General features: G+C 38.2%; 1 protein-coding gene across 1 annotated transcript in view; it reads left to right on the plus strand.

The window, feature by feature from the left end:
• Positions 1-15,371, plus strand: part of LOC109109872 (BCAS3 microtubule associated cell migration factor-like) — a 211,103-nt gene that overhangs the window by 16,109 nt on the left and 179,623 nt on the right. Inside the window, exons 8-13 of the mRNA XM_042771251.1 lie at positions 5,576-5,683; positions 5,807-5,883; positions 8,267-8,343; positions 9,064-9,154; positions 11,591-11,754; positions 14,324-14,417. Of these exons, the coding sequence (XP_042627185.1) occupies positions 5,576-5,683; positions 5,807-5,883; positions 8,267-8,343; positions 9,064-9,154; positions 11,591-11,754; positions 14,324-14,417 (611 nt within the window). The remainder of the gene's footprint in view (positions 1-5,575; positions 5,684-5,806; positions 5,884-8,266; positions 8,344-9,063; positions 9,155-11,590; positions 11,755-14,323; positions 14,418-15,371) is intronic.

The following is a 15,371-nucleotide window of genomic DNA, read 5'->3' on the forward strand; positions in this document are numbered from 1 at the left end:
GGTCCAGAGATCAGAGTTCCGATTTGTCTGTTTCTTCATTTTCCTCAAACACCTTTGGTAAAGAAATATCTCTTCACTTCAAGCATCTGTTTTCCATGTTTCTCAAATGATACCAAAAAGCCTAAGAGGATAATAAAAGAGCCTCATGTCTTGCCTTATCTCAGAAGAAACGTTACACGGGGTGGGTTTGTCGCAGTTTTAGGCGATTAAACTTTTGAACGGACTTAAACATTGTCCACTTTTAACAGATTTATTTTTATTTTTATTTATGGCATGTTTAGTTAGTGAATTAAGCTCCTCATGTTTTGTGGTGTGTTTCTCAGAAGGTCGCCTGGTATTTTGGGGTAAGGCAGTATTTGTTTTGCATTTCCAGAGCATGTAATTGTCTGTTCGTATTCGGAAAGCTTGTAAAGTAGCTGAAGCCAAACTGCGATGACGTCGCCTTGTAAATTGATTTACTTGCTAGCACTGCTATTCATTTCCAGACTTCCTATTTTATATTCCTTTCTCCTTGTCAGTTTCCGTTCGGGTTAGTGAAATGATTAAAACCTCACAATGTAAAAAGCACCAAAATGGTTATCTTACAGGGTTTAGAGTCATGCTGAAATACAGACATCAAAACGTTTACGAGATTATAAAAGTGATGAGTTGGCCAGCTTGTCACATAGTGGCGTAATGTGCATAATTATCATTGTAAACATATGTGATGCTAAAATTAAGCCAAACCTTAACTGTAAAAATTGTTAATGTTCCTTTCGAGAGTGACTTTTCCCATTTGGTTACCACGAGGGAGGCTAAGACCAGAAAAAGGCCTTTTTTATTGTCTTACCATGCTGAGGGGAGATGGATTTTGCAGGTGTGCGCTTTGGAAGTTCTGTGAGATTATACCCAGCTATTAGACGCGCTGTTGAGATTGTGGATGTTCACATTTGAAGCATTGTGAAGTTATGTCACGCCGAATAAAGAAGCTTGAATTTTCCAGACGTGAACTTGTGAGTTCAGGTCACCACCACTTCTAGTATGTAAAATACTAAAAAATACAGTATGTTAAAAAAAAAAGTGTGTTTCTCAGGCAAACAGAAAAAAAAGGATTTTCTCTGCTCTTTATCCTTAAAATTCTGATAACAATATAACTTTTATGGCCTTATGTTAATCAGATTTAGTATATGAATTAACTTGCCCTTTGCTGAAGAAATGGCCAGGATGAAAGTGACATATATAAAGTCAGATGACTGAAGGCATAGGACAGGTCATAATATCTGTGCTCAATATCACCTAAAAGTGTACTACACTGAAACACTGATATGATTTTATGATGATAATTGAAATTTACTGACGCTTTCAAATCGAAGTCTCGATTCTCAGTGAGAGGAAATTGTATTATGTTTAGCGTGCACTGCGTCCATTAGAAGCGGGCCATTAGTTACAATGCAAAAAGGCAAACAATTGCAGTGGCCAATTTGATGATTCTTTTTTCAAGGCTATCATTGTCCCGTTAATCAATCTGGGAGCATATCATTTGTGTCACATTGGCTCTAAAATGCTTTAAATTGGATTGATCTGACCCAGATTATATTGAAATCAATGAATAGTGGCTCTGAGACAAGTTTAGGAAGTTAAATGCCCCTATTAATCTCTGTGTCTGAATCCAGAGGGGTTTTTAGCTATGATTATTATCTCTTTGTAGATAGCCATGTCTTTTTCACGGAAACTTCAAGTGTCCACAGCTGTGAAAGGACAGTAGAAGAGAATAAAAATGCAGACTAATAGCTTTTGCAGATTTCTGTAGTTATCTGTTTGACACATTTAAGCTATGACAAGGCAAGACAGCAAGCAAGGTTGGTCCCCGAACTCCCCAATTATTATATTCTCTCTCTCTCTCTCTCTCTCTCTCTCTCTCTCTCTCTCTCTCTCTCTCTCTATCTCTCTCTCTCTCTCTCTCTCTCTCTCTCTCTCTCTCTCTCTCTCTCTCTCTCTCTCTCTCTCTCACACACACACACACACACACACACACACACACACACACACACACACAATATTTTATAAAATATCTATCTATCTATATTATTTTTTTCTATTATATATGATATATGATAATGTAATTATTTATTATATTTACATTTTTGGAAATAACAATGAAGATTTGTACATTTACGTGTACTCAAATAGAAAGGAAAATATGTATATATTACTATAAATATATTTTTTTCAGTTGATGGATACTACACCACATTAAATTATTCCTTAAATGTAAAGTTTTTCAAAACCATATGAAACCAACATGAAAGAGTACATTTTTTTAGAACTACATTTTTACAAGTTTTTTTTCTTTATCAGGGACACTTTTATTTGTCATTAGGCTTGTTTCCATTACCCTTCAAATTGCGCAAATTGAATTTGCGAATTTAAAAAACGCATGGACACATCAACACGTCAATTTTGCTAAAACGCCCATATTTCTCAAAAAAGTTTTTACGCTTGCATGAGGTGATTTTTCAGGCAATGCGAAAAAGGCATATTTCTCAAAAGTGCAATGGAAACGTTTTTTTTTTTTTTCTGCATTTACAGGTCACATGGCGTATGTAAAAAGTCATATGATCATTCTTCAATGTAGTATAACCTCCAGGAAACACTTCATACATGGCCGCTCTCTAGTATAAGGGGCTTTCCCTAACATTAATGCTTAGACAATTTACACTGCACACGTCTGCGATGCAGTGTGGCTCTGGTAGGGCCACTGAAGCTGATTGCGGCCACTCTGGACAATGCTTGTGTTTATTCCAACCGTGCCACGCACGTTTCTGTTGACTAAAATACAACTGATTATGTGTTTGTATTTGTGATGGGTCTCTGAGACAGGATTGTTACTTGCAGCTGGTCGATGCAGAGATGCAGCTCTGGGCACACGTTCATGTCTGTGGTGGTTTGTACTGTTTACTGTATTGTATTGTTCTCACGCATACTGTAATCCAGCCCTGGGTAACCTGCAAACTCAATCTCCCACAGTGGGCTCAGACCAATCGCGGGTCAGTTTTGCCACACAACTCTACCTTCTGGCCAATTCGGACCTCCAAATGGCCATAGCACAATTTAAGACTTGGGACGATTCCAACAATCACTGATGGATCTGAGAGACTGAGCATCAGTTGCAGGTTTGACCTTCCAGATGTCTATCACACGCACTGCGAATCTCCTGCTCCAAGCCATTATCATGCTATCTTAAAAACATTATGCGCAATCTGTCCACCCTGACCTCAAGCCACAGCACTGAGGAGAAGTGGCTCAAATGGCAGCTGTTTGGGAACACGCTCAAAGTACAGGGTGGATTCACAATCATCACAGCTTCACTCAGAGATCACTCACTGTCTGTGAAAGCAATGACAAATTAAAAACCTCCCTGGCTCTTCATCACTCAGAATCAGAACTCTAAAGTATAGGATGTTGAGAGACACCACAGCTTTTTTCATTTATGGTTTAAGTACTGCCATGTTCCACAATTTGTGGTTTGATGTCTTGGCTGCTTTGTAAAAACTGATATGTGCATGTTTGGAAAAAGAGTCGTTTCCTCGACATGCTGTCCACGCTGTTTTATCCACTGTTTGCATGCTTGTAAATTATGAATGAGGAGTAAAATGACATTTTCCAACATTAAAAAAAGGGGAAAACAAAGAGAAGGGTGAATTTGAGAGCCTTTAAAATTATAAATTTATTCAAGTATAAAAGGCTGTACTATCTTGTGAATAATGAACACACATTTCTTTTTTGACCATATAATTTTTTATTAAATTTAATGATGCCCTTCTGCTTGAAGGTTTACTAATGGCTTTTAATGATCAGCTAGTTGATCAGCTCTCTTTCTCTCTCTCTCTATTATAATAATAATAATAATAATAATAATAATAATAGTATTTATTTATTTTTATGTTTGTTTTATTTTCCACAGGTTCTTTCATTTGTGCCAATTAAATCCTCTGTTTTAGATGTTAATTTGATTTTTCTTTTTTGTTTTCCCCTCTTTTATTAGACTGCCAGCAATGTCCTGTGCATTAGGTGTTAGGCAGTTTGCATGATAAAAACCCTCTTGATTTTTTTTTTTATCTATATATATTCATCCCTTCTACAGCGCCATTGCTATATCCATAGACAAGCAGATGGATGTTTTTGGCCATTGCGTCATGTCTCACTGTGAACATCCTGCAATGAACAATGCAATTTTAAGATGCTGTGACAATTTAAATTAGTCCAACTTTTAAAAATGCTAGATGAGCAGATGTTTTTCCTTTATAGATTTGAAAACATTGTGTGTTATAGCTGGCTTATTGTATTGGCCAATCAGAATCCATGACTGGAGCCATCTAGCCTGTTTTTTGACATCAGAACTTTATTCAAAAGACCAGAGTCAACCCCTTGTTTTCACAGGAGCTGTGTTACATTAGTAGGAGAGCCAATAGCACTATGCACTGTATGTTTTATTGCCAAACTGTATGTTAATGCTAATCTATGATGCATGATATAATCACTTCTTGTGAAGCGGCAGACAGTCGGTCGAATTAAGAGTCAGACGCAGCAAATCATTAGTGGTTGCTTCCAAAGCCAATTGTATTGTCAGTGAAGCACATGCTATTGATCATCTTCATTTACATGGAGTGCTCGATCAGCTCTGCATCAGTGTCAATATTCTGGCCTCTTTGGTTCCAGTTTTGTCTGTAGTTAGTCTCCTGATGTCCTTAAGTTTATTACTGAGGTTTGAGCAACTTATGTACACTTAGCCACGGCTCCAACAGAATAACTGACTTGTTAGATTGGTATTCTGTCTGATCTGGGTTGGGCAGTGCTGATGCCATGCTTATTACCACAAGACTAATATCCTGTGGAAAGCAAAGTGCCCAGCACAGCGTCTTACCAGAAACATTCTGTTAAGATGGTTAATATGGCAGGACAGGCTGTGCCAGCTGAATGCGGAACACCTAATGAGGATTAATATCTGCCTTTATCACAAGCAGCAGCCACTGCTTTCACTTAACTCCCATCTCCTTGATGAAGGAAGAGAGGAAATGACTACAGAGTTAGAAAGTGTGAGAAAGTTTTCTGTGAGAAAGTGGGACTTGATCTTGTAATGTGTTTTGGGTTTTGTGTTCCTAAATAAAAATGTTCTAGACTTTTTTGTTTTAAATTTGTTTTGTTTTAAAAATTTAAATTTTTTTTGGAAAAAGTCTCTTGACTTCTCTTGGCTCCCCAAGGCTGCATTTACTTAAATCATACAGTAAAAAAAAATGGTAATATTGTGAAATATTATTAGGATTCAAAATAAATGTTTTCTGTTTTAATATATCTTAATTGTAATTTATTCCTATGATGGCAAAGCTGGAGCCATTACTCCAGTCTTGTCACATGATCCTTAAAAAATTATTCTGTCACTTTTGATCAATTTAATGCATCTTGCTGAATAAAAGTAATTATTTAAACTCATTTCCTTGATTATTTGACATTAATTTATAAATAATATATAAAATAATATGATTAAGTATTGAGACTATTCCAACAAACTAATCACTGCTCTGTCTGTCTTTTGCAGGACAAGTCCCCCTTATTGTTGTGTGGATCTTTATTCCTTGAGGACAGGAGAGATGGTCAAGTCCATACAGTTTAAAACGCCCATCTATGAACTGCATTGCAACAAAAGGTTGATTTGCACACATTTTATCCTGCATTTTACCTTGTAAACATTTTAAATGCAGTATTAAGCTAATGTATGCTCTAATTTTTTAATTTTTCTGATGCAAACTCCATCCCTTGATGACCAAAGTATCCTCGTCGTTAGTCTTCAAGAAAAGATCGCTGCATTTGACAGCTGCACCTTTATGAAAAAGTTCTTTGTCACAAGTAAGTGCTTCACGTTATAGATGTGTCTGCTGAACTTGACCCTTCTTGACCTTCTGTAGTCTCCGACGCAACTTTTCTCTGCCTCTTTGATCTGCAGCTTTCGCAAAACAGGAAACCTAGTCTTGATTAATCCTCTTTGCACACTGACTTCATTAAACCCACAAAACCCACACAACCCTCAAATGTGCTGTCACACCAACAGAGACGTCTTTCCCTGTGTCACTCCTCACAGCTATACGATATCAAAGCTCATCCACAATTCCACAGGCCTGCTTGTTTACACAAATGGCTTTTGTTTTATAATGTGTCAGAGCTGGGCATTACTAGAAATGTCTGTGTCAAACAGCCATTGCTCAGCGTAAACAATAACAAACAAATGCATATTGTCGCTCAGCCCAGCTCTAGCACATAAAGACCCATTTCCTCTTCTCCAGGCCGAACCACTGGCGAAATCCCAATGGCTTTTTTGCACCCTTGAAGGAGATGCTGTTCATAAGGTCCCAACTCTCATGTGCGTGACTGGTCTCTGGGTATGGTTTCAGTAGAATAAACTGTCCATGTCACCATGTGAAACCAGGCCTCTGCTGCCCACTTAAGCAATTGTCTGTTATAAATTGCCATTAGCGTTGTTTTAATGGCTCTCATTGTCTATCCGACTTCCAAGTCAACGTCTGCGCCACAGGAAACGGGCATGGTCAATAAACCTTTACATCATTAATCGCTTCTCTAAAGCTTCCTCAGCATAGGAAGAACAAGACTAGAATTATTTTTTAAAGTGACAGACTGAAGACCAGAGTTATTATAGTTGACAAAAAAAAAGAAACTGTAAAAAGTTCTTTAATTTAATTTCTGAAATGTAAATCATTTTTTAAACGTTTTAACATACTGCTAATTATAATTCAAAGCAAAGCTCATAAATTTGGATTTGTGCAGAACGAGAGAGTCCATGTATAGCGCATTTCTCACACACTGGTAGATTTAGTTTTGCTTTAAATAAATTTGTTTAGACTTTGCTTTTATGACAAATGTTGTTTATAATGAATGCCACTATAATTTGTTTGTTTTATATTTATATATATTTTAATAATCCCTCTTCTTTTCTGAATACAGTTACATTTAAAGGCTGTGTTGTGAAGTGAGGGTAGCTAAAATACATGCTTATGGTGTTTATGATGTAATGTTTGTAAATGTTTAATTTCATTACATTTCAGTATTTTTACATTTATTTCTCAATATAATGATAAAAGATGTGTTTGATGTAAGATGTTTTTTTCTCTCAACAATGCATGATTGCATAAAGTACTTGAAATAATCTAAATGTTAACTGAAAGTAAATAAAATAGAAAAAAATATTTCAGCTAGTTTCCAAGGCAACATTTCTAATTTTAATTGAGAAAAAATTCAACCAAAATTAAAACTGAAATAAATTAAATAAAAAAAACTAATAAAATGCCAAAAACACATGACAAAATTACTAAAACTAACTGAAAGTAAAATGAAAACAGAAAATAGCTTAATTCAAATTAATTTAGAAATAAACTAATTCAAAAGAATTATAAAATCTATAATAGTATCTCAATGATACTAACATATCACTTCCAAAGACATCGAACAATATAAATTATGAAGCCTGTTAGTTTTTTTTCTCATTACTTTTATGTTATTTGGGGTGGAAGCGGTGAAGAATGACGTCTTCTCTTTCTGACTGTGAGATCACCAAACAATGGTGAAAATCCCCCAAGCCCAGCTCACAGGATGTGTTAAGCATATGTTATCTCACTGCATTGGCTCCCTCCACTTTGGAAAGGAACAAAAGGCTTTTGCATTACTGCGCTTGTGGCTTACCTCAGGCCCTGATTCAGATCCTGACTCAACACCCTAAATTACTGTCTGCAAATATTTTATATTCACTCCATGCTATAAATTATTGTCAGTGCACTTCACACTGTGATATGCACTTGCATAACCTTTCTGTGTATGGTACAAAGACAGAGAAAGATGTTTGGTTTTTCTGTGCTTATTTATTAGCTTTAAGTTGAATAATAAGTTTAATAATCTGATTTGCATTCGCTTGCATGTTTGCCCTGTTTGTATGGATTCCACATGTGATGTACAGCTACATTATCATGGCATGTGGGACTGATACAGATTCTATGTCTGTATTGCTCTCATGGGTCAATCTGTCTGGTAGTTAATAAGCCGAGGAGCCATCCTACTGTCACAAAATGCCATAACCCTTATTTAACCTCTGGTATTACTCCAACCCTAAGCTCTAGTAAAACACAGTCTTGGGTGAGATGCTGCTATGAAGGATTATTTATGTGTTCTTTGTGCTGTTATTTAGTTTATCTCTTATATTGGTGTGTTTTACTTTGTGTTGCAGGCTGCTACCCCTGTCCTGGGCCCAACCTAAACCCCATAGCTCTGGGAAGCCGGTGGTTAGCCTATGCTGAGAACAAGGTGGTACAGACACCCAGTATTTTAAACCACTCCAGTTGAACCCAAAATAAAGACAACAACTATATTTAATTTTCTATATTATTTTATTTGTAGTACATCTGGTTGTGCTCCTTACAGATTTTTTTAAAAACAAGAACATGCTCTTGTGAACCCCCAACCCCTAATAGTCAGCCTAGTTTTTCAGGCCTTCCTTAAGGCTTCCTTAAGATGTGTTGCTTTGCTTAACTCTAAATCAAACTATAGTGGTCGTATGAATGTTTTTATTTCTTTCGAATTGCACATATCATCATAAAGACAATGCGTGTCATTTTGATAGGAGCTAACAATATAATATGACATATTATTATTAAGTAGACCCTTGATTCACCATCATTTATGTAATGGGTGCGGTTTGTTTGCCTTAGAGAGGCCACTTGCTGCCTAATAATGGACAGATGGGACAGTGTGTCTGGGCAAAGGTAATGAGTTTCTGGCCAATGGTAGCTGAAGTGTTGTAAATGTCTGGGACATGGACCCTAGAGGGAGTGCGTCGTAGAATGGGGCTGAAGAACTTTTTGTTGTCCTAATGGCATCCTCCTCCTCCTCTTACTCACCGTGCCCGCCTGCAGACGTCCTGGCGCGGGCTGTGACAGGCCTCTGTGGGTTAATGAGCGCTGGGGAGCTGAAAGGTTCTGGATGATAATGTGACTCTGTTTTGTCTCTGTTTGTGTGTGTGTGTAGCTGATCCGGTGTCATCAGTCCCGTGGTGGGGCCTGTGGAGATAATGCCCAGTCCTACACTGCCACTGTCATCAGTGCTGCTAAAGTGAGTATGCGCTTATTACTGCTGCCACAACAAGTCACAGTCTTCAACACGGCACAGTGGCGTCAAAAAGTATTTGCACACCTAAGCCACAGATAAAGGTCAGATAGATAGAATAAGCACACTTTTATAATAATGCATTTCACACGCGCACACACACACACACACACACACACACACACACAAAGGTATTACTTTCAGGTCATCTAACAATAATGGGTTATTTAGCGTAAAAAGTAGTACATTTTCAAGAAAAAGTGTTGTTTATTTGCAGATGCTCCATGGTTTGATATTTTGTATTTAATGCAGTGAAATCCATATATTTTGAGTGGCATTAGTGTCCAAATATGTTTTGGGGCTACAATGATGCATTAGTCCACACGTTTGACCAACAGATGCTTTGTCTGCACTGGTGGCATGATTTATGCACAGATTATTCCAGTTATGTCTTGCTGAGAGACTTCTTGTTCTTATTAGCATTATTAGTTTTGTTTATAAGATTAAAACCAGCCATTCTTTTGTAAAATATGACATTTATAACTGTTGGTGCACAGTTGGCATGTTGGTCTTAAGATCCCCACTGTGTTTAAAAATCATTCAACATGGTTTTATTTAAAACTGTACAGTTTCAAGGACATTCAGGATGATCACCCTTTTATTTTTAAGATATGATTGGCCTAGTGATCCTTGCATCTTGAAAGCTGTGTCACATTCATTTATGATAAGCCTCTTTCCAAGGCAATTAATCACACCATACAGATTAAACCTTTTAAGTCTTAGTTGGCTCTTGCAGTTGTTTTTTCTTTGCACTTATTTGTGTATTTTCAGTCATGCTTTCTTTCCTGTTTGCGCTGCTCTAAACGAAGCTCATAATGTGGGCTGTTCCACTGACCATATAGCATCCCAGAGCAGTCTTGGCATAGTCCTCAGTGATTCAGAGACACACTAGAGTTCATTTAGTGGTGCCAGAACCTTGGTGCTTAACCTTTCATATGGTTCCAGTATCCTCTCCTGGTTGCTTAATTGATTTATTAAGCCCACATCTGTATTCCCCGGCCGCCGGCCTGATCACCACCTAACGAGTGCTAACGGCTTACGTGAGAGAAGTGCCATTAGCCTTAATGGCGGTATACATCAAAAGGAGCATAGTAAAGGTTAGCGGAAAGGAAAACAAGGTTAAAAAAGCCTTGATACGCAGACAGGCCGTCTGCAGACGGGGCTGTGATTTATAACCATCTCCTCCGCTCTGACACACGGTCCCTGTGCTGAGTGGCTCTGAGTGCGGCCGTCTGGGGGCCAGGGGGCCATCTCCCATCAATCCTGTAACACAATCACAAAAAGGAGGGGGAGGGCGCCTTTTGCAAAATTGAATTTCTGAAAGGCACAGATTGTGTAAATGAGTGTGATGTGACCAAAAGAGAGATATCAATGTGCCAGCCTCAAACCTGCATGAGCGGGGTGCCCCAGGGCTATGTTTTCAGACCTCTGCTGTTGTGAACTGTGTTTGGGGTAAGTGGATAGCACAGCTTAAGTAGGGTCTCCTCTAGTTCTCACTTAATGGAGTGAGCCTTGCTATATGTGTGTGTCTGTCTGCCAAGGCCCTAGAGAGCTTAATCAGGCATTCAGGCCAAGCGGCAGCGTCAATACCTCGTGGCGCCTGTGTTTGTTGGGCCCTTTGGAGAATGCTCTGACAAGCCCACTAACTGACTGTGTGTAAATTGCTTTACCCCATCAATTATTAAGAGAAGCGTTTGCCTCCTAATTGATCAACACTAATGTGTTTTCTAATCACTGCAGTTAGAGTTTTTAGTGCTAATCCAAACAGTCCCCATTGATCCGGGTCTGCGAGGGGAGGGGGCGGCTGGCTGGTGGCAGACATTGCACCAATGGCCGTGCCAGAAATCGGACATCTCTTCTCAGCTCTCTTCTCAGAGTAAACATCGACACTCACTCGTACAAACACTAACCGTTAGCCTGCACGGCTAACTCACACACCTGTCTGTTGACATTGCCTCAAACAACACTGGATGCAAACATGTTTTTCAGGTCATTGCTCAACAGAATCTCTGGATGTGGGAACATTGTTTGTGGTATTGATTTGAGTGTTGCAATAGTACTCATTTTTAGCTGGCACAAATGTTGCTGAATGAAATGTATTTCTTTTAACCCTTTGAATGAATTTTTGAATAATCAAAAAATAGGTTTTATTTTACTTGAAAACATTTAAATCTAATTATTCCACTTTTTTTTTTCTTTTCAAAATGATGATATTAAAGATCCATCCATGACATAAATGTTAGACATTCCAGACATTCCAGAGGTGCTGAGAACACGATACCTTGAACAGCATTCTTAGTTTAATTCTGTGCATCATTAACATAAATCACTACGCCTATTTGGTTTTTAAATCTTATAAAGTTGTGTCTCTGTCTTCCTGTCAGACGTTGAACGGGCCTGACCATGGTGGGGAAAGTCGTGACCCAGCTTGCTGGTACACTGCCATCAGGGGCACCCGACGAAGAGGGCACTGCCCATAGCGGTACCCGCCGCAGCCCTCACCAGCCTGGTGTGGTCACCATCATAGACACACACACTGTGGGAGAAGGACAGGTACGAAATGCTCAATTATACATCATAATCTCTACGTTTTTTCCAGAGTTGGAGGCTTGTGAATGATGGGATTTCTAGCACAACAGTAGCAAAACTGTGTGTCTATGTTACGTTCTTCACCCATCTGACCTTGATTCGAAAGGACCCGGATTCATTCCCCTTTTCTCTGAGATAAATAATCCATTAATCCCATTCATACCTCATTTAGTATTAGTGCTTCTTGTGGCCCAAGGGGTTTGTCATCACCTTGTCATAAGAGCACATGCTTCACCATTTGTTCACAGACTCCGTGCCAGGCCGCAGTCTCCTGATCTCATGATTTAGCCACTTCCTGTGGCTGTTTCCCCCTTGGCTGGCACAGCCATAGCCTTTTAGCATGAGATCACAAGCAGGTCATCGCAGAAGCATTACGGAAAAGGTCTACACTCTTTTTTTTCTTTTCCACCAAGGCCTGAATATGTGTTAAAAGAGGACATGTAGGTGTGTGACACATGATCGCTTTAATAGAGCACTCAGTTTAAAGGCTAACTTTAATATTTGCAGTTCTTCTGTTCAAGGATTTTTGCTTGGAGAGAGGTTAAGTTGGAACAAGTTTCGCTATCCTGTTGATTCTGACCCATGTAAATAGATCCTCCCATTTAGTGGGCTGTTAAAAATGTGATAGTTAAACCCTCGATTCCCCAGAGAATCTACTGTGACCCGGTCGACTTGTTGCTCTCATTTAGAGGTGTGATTTATTCTGCTTATTTATAAACCTATACCACTCTGATTTGCCAGAGTCAACACTTTCTAAGAGAGGTTTCCTGTGTTTATATCGCCATCCGCTCCAAAGCCAACCTCACAAGAAGCTGCACTCCTCCCAAAGCGCACTAGTCATGCTTTCGATGTTCACACAAAACATCTTTATGAAATTTACTGTCAGTGCCATTCTCCCGTGACTCCAGCAGTGGTTTTTGCATTTTCTCTTGTGGGTTTTTTTTTTTCCCATCTACCCCACTCCCAGTCTCAGGGGACATGCTCAACCCCCTCATTATCATCATCCTCTGTATTTCCTGCAAGAAGTTTATTTGCTCTGCGCAGTAATACTTTTTCGAAGCAATAGTATATTCCTGTACAGAACAACATTGTCTGTTTTTGCCCCTAGTAAAAACGATCTGGTTTGTGTCACAGGGGCATTTTTTGCAGTCTGAAATAAATGTCTGGGTTTTAGAGCAAGGCTGTTTTCTGTTTGGACTGAATCCTATTAAAAGCTGCCTTACTCCTTAATGCAACACTCGCTAGATTTATCACTCTTCTCTCCGGCTGTCTCATGTCTGTGCTTAGTTATAATCTCTTTCATGAGCAAACTTAACAGAGAATAGCCCCTTATGAGCAACACACTCATAATCTCCTTTTTCGTTTTTTTTCATTTTTGCTTTCAACTTTGATAGGCTATTTGAAGAATATTTGAATTTATTTTGAATTGTAATATCTACTCTTATTTTGGAGTAACACTTAATATTTTAAATGCAATAATAGTTTTAATAATATTTGTTTTGATTTACATTTTTTATATTTGATTTATTAAGTTAAAGAAAAGTTAACATTCTCTTCGTTTTGTTTTAAGTTGTATTTTTTTTTTTTTACCTTTTTAACCTTGTGTTTTGTTTTTAATTTATTTAATATTTGGTTTATTGAGAAAATAAAGAAAAAAAAACATCTTTTTGTTACTTTTTTGCTTTTATAAGTTATTTTTATTGCTCTTTATCCCTTCATTCCCCTCTGCTCTCCTGTCCTCTCCTGTCCTGTCCTGTCCTGTTGTAATGTACATGAGGGGATGAATTTTGGATTCACGTTACGTTTGTTTGTTTGTTTTTTTAAACTGGGAGCTATTAATCTCTTTTGGGTATCAAACCGTCAAGAGACGTTATAGTTCCTTCCTGCTGTGTTTGTTTTAACTCCTTCAGCATGCCTCTTTTTCTTCCTGTCTGATACAGAACTTGCAATGTGGGCTTTGGCAGAATATGCACATTGATCACAGTGGTCATGTGGGTTAGTCTTTATTTCTTTGAAGCCGTGTTCATAGAACACACCAATATATTTGCGGGCATCTTTTAAAAATGTCTATTTGAATTCCATAATGAAACTATTTTGCTGAACATGTGTCATTTAGAGCTAAAATCTTTCAATGTGGATTAAAGTAGACACAAGGATAATTGTTAAGCACCCGCAAGAGGGCAACATGTTTAAGGCTGAATGACATGATGGGGAATGGATGATGATCATACAAAAAACCTCCCCCCCAAAAAAAACATATGGAAACCTTTTCAGCCCATTTTTAGCTCCATACAGTGGAACACAACTTGGAGCACACTTTGTTTTAAACAAAATGCCAAAACACATCTTTGTTAAACTGATTAAATCTTATGTAACTGTGAAGATCAGATTGCACAGGCCACTGTAGAGCCAATGACCAACTATGTGTCTAAAACTCTTGAGACGTGACGTAAACAAGAAGTCGGCCTTTATTTATGTAGCTCCATCAACTTACTGTGGCTTTATTGTATGTTTTTGGGTGTGTATGTTTCAGGTTCTTGTTAGTGAGGATTCTGATGGAGAAGGAGTGATTGCACATTTTCCAGCACATGATAAGCCTATATCCTGCATGGCGTTTAATCCGAGTGGTAAGTGAACACCTCATTGTGATGCCTCACTGAGTCCTACCAAAGCACAAAACTCTAGGCACTTGGTCGGCAGGCGTTTACATGGTCTTAAAGGGGACACATTATGGATATCCCTGCTTTTTTGGATTAAAGGTTTGATATACAGTGCAGATTTATTCTGTTCACAATCCAAAGTTCTCTTCCTAGTCCACCCAGACCATTTATATAAACCAAACTGCAATTATACTGACCTGCTCTGATAACCAACACTGTAGTGCACTGGTATGTGGAGATAAGCCGATCATAAAAGAGTGCATTTTCATATAGATGTCTTAAAGGTACAGTAGCAAGCTGTTTAAGGAGTAGTTAAGATTGTCATCTTTTACTTTTCATTATGTTTTTCCAAACATGTATATTTCTCGCTTTTGCGGAACACAGCTAGAGGTATTAAATGGTGATGTTGACTTCTCTTTTCCTCTTTCAAAGTTAAATTTAAAATTTAACAGAATTTTTATTTTTGGTTGAGCTATTCCTTTAATGCTAAGGGGGAAAATGGACCTTTGACTGTTTTTAATGCAGGAAATGTTGTCTGATATTAAAAGTGGACTTCAGGGGAAAAAGGACTGATACAAAAGTGTGAAATAAGGCCCATTTGAGAAGAAGATTAGTAGTGTCAGTCATGTCACCTTTTTACATGTAACCTCATATTGTTCCCTAAGCGTTACTGTCTGCTTGGCCCTTAAGATCTGTTGTTCTGAAAAGCAGCCATTGTGTATCTTCTGGTGAATCTGCCCCCAGGCACATCTCTCACTGTCATTTCTCCCTCATTTTTCTTTCTATCCATCCTTCTCTTTCTTCCCTCTTGTCTCTCCTTAACACATAGTGGAATATTCAGTACTCATTGATCTTGTTCATGTCTGTCTCTCTTGAAGTGTATTGAGGCCAACAAAGCCCTCGCTCTCTTTCAGATGAAAT

The sequence above is a fragment of the Cyprinus carpio genome, chromosome A15 (assembly GCF_018340385.1).
Source record: "Cyprinus carpio isolate SPL01 chromosome A15, ASM1834038v1, whole genome shotgun sequence".
NCBI classification, from domain to species: domain Eukaryota; kingdom Metazoa; phylum Chordata; class Actinopteri; order Cypriniformes; family Cyprinidae; genus Cyprinus; species Cyprinus carpio.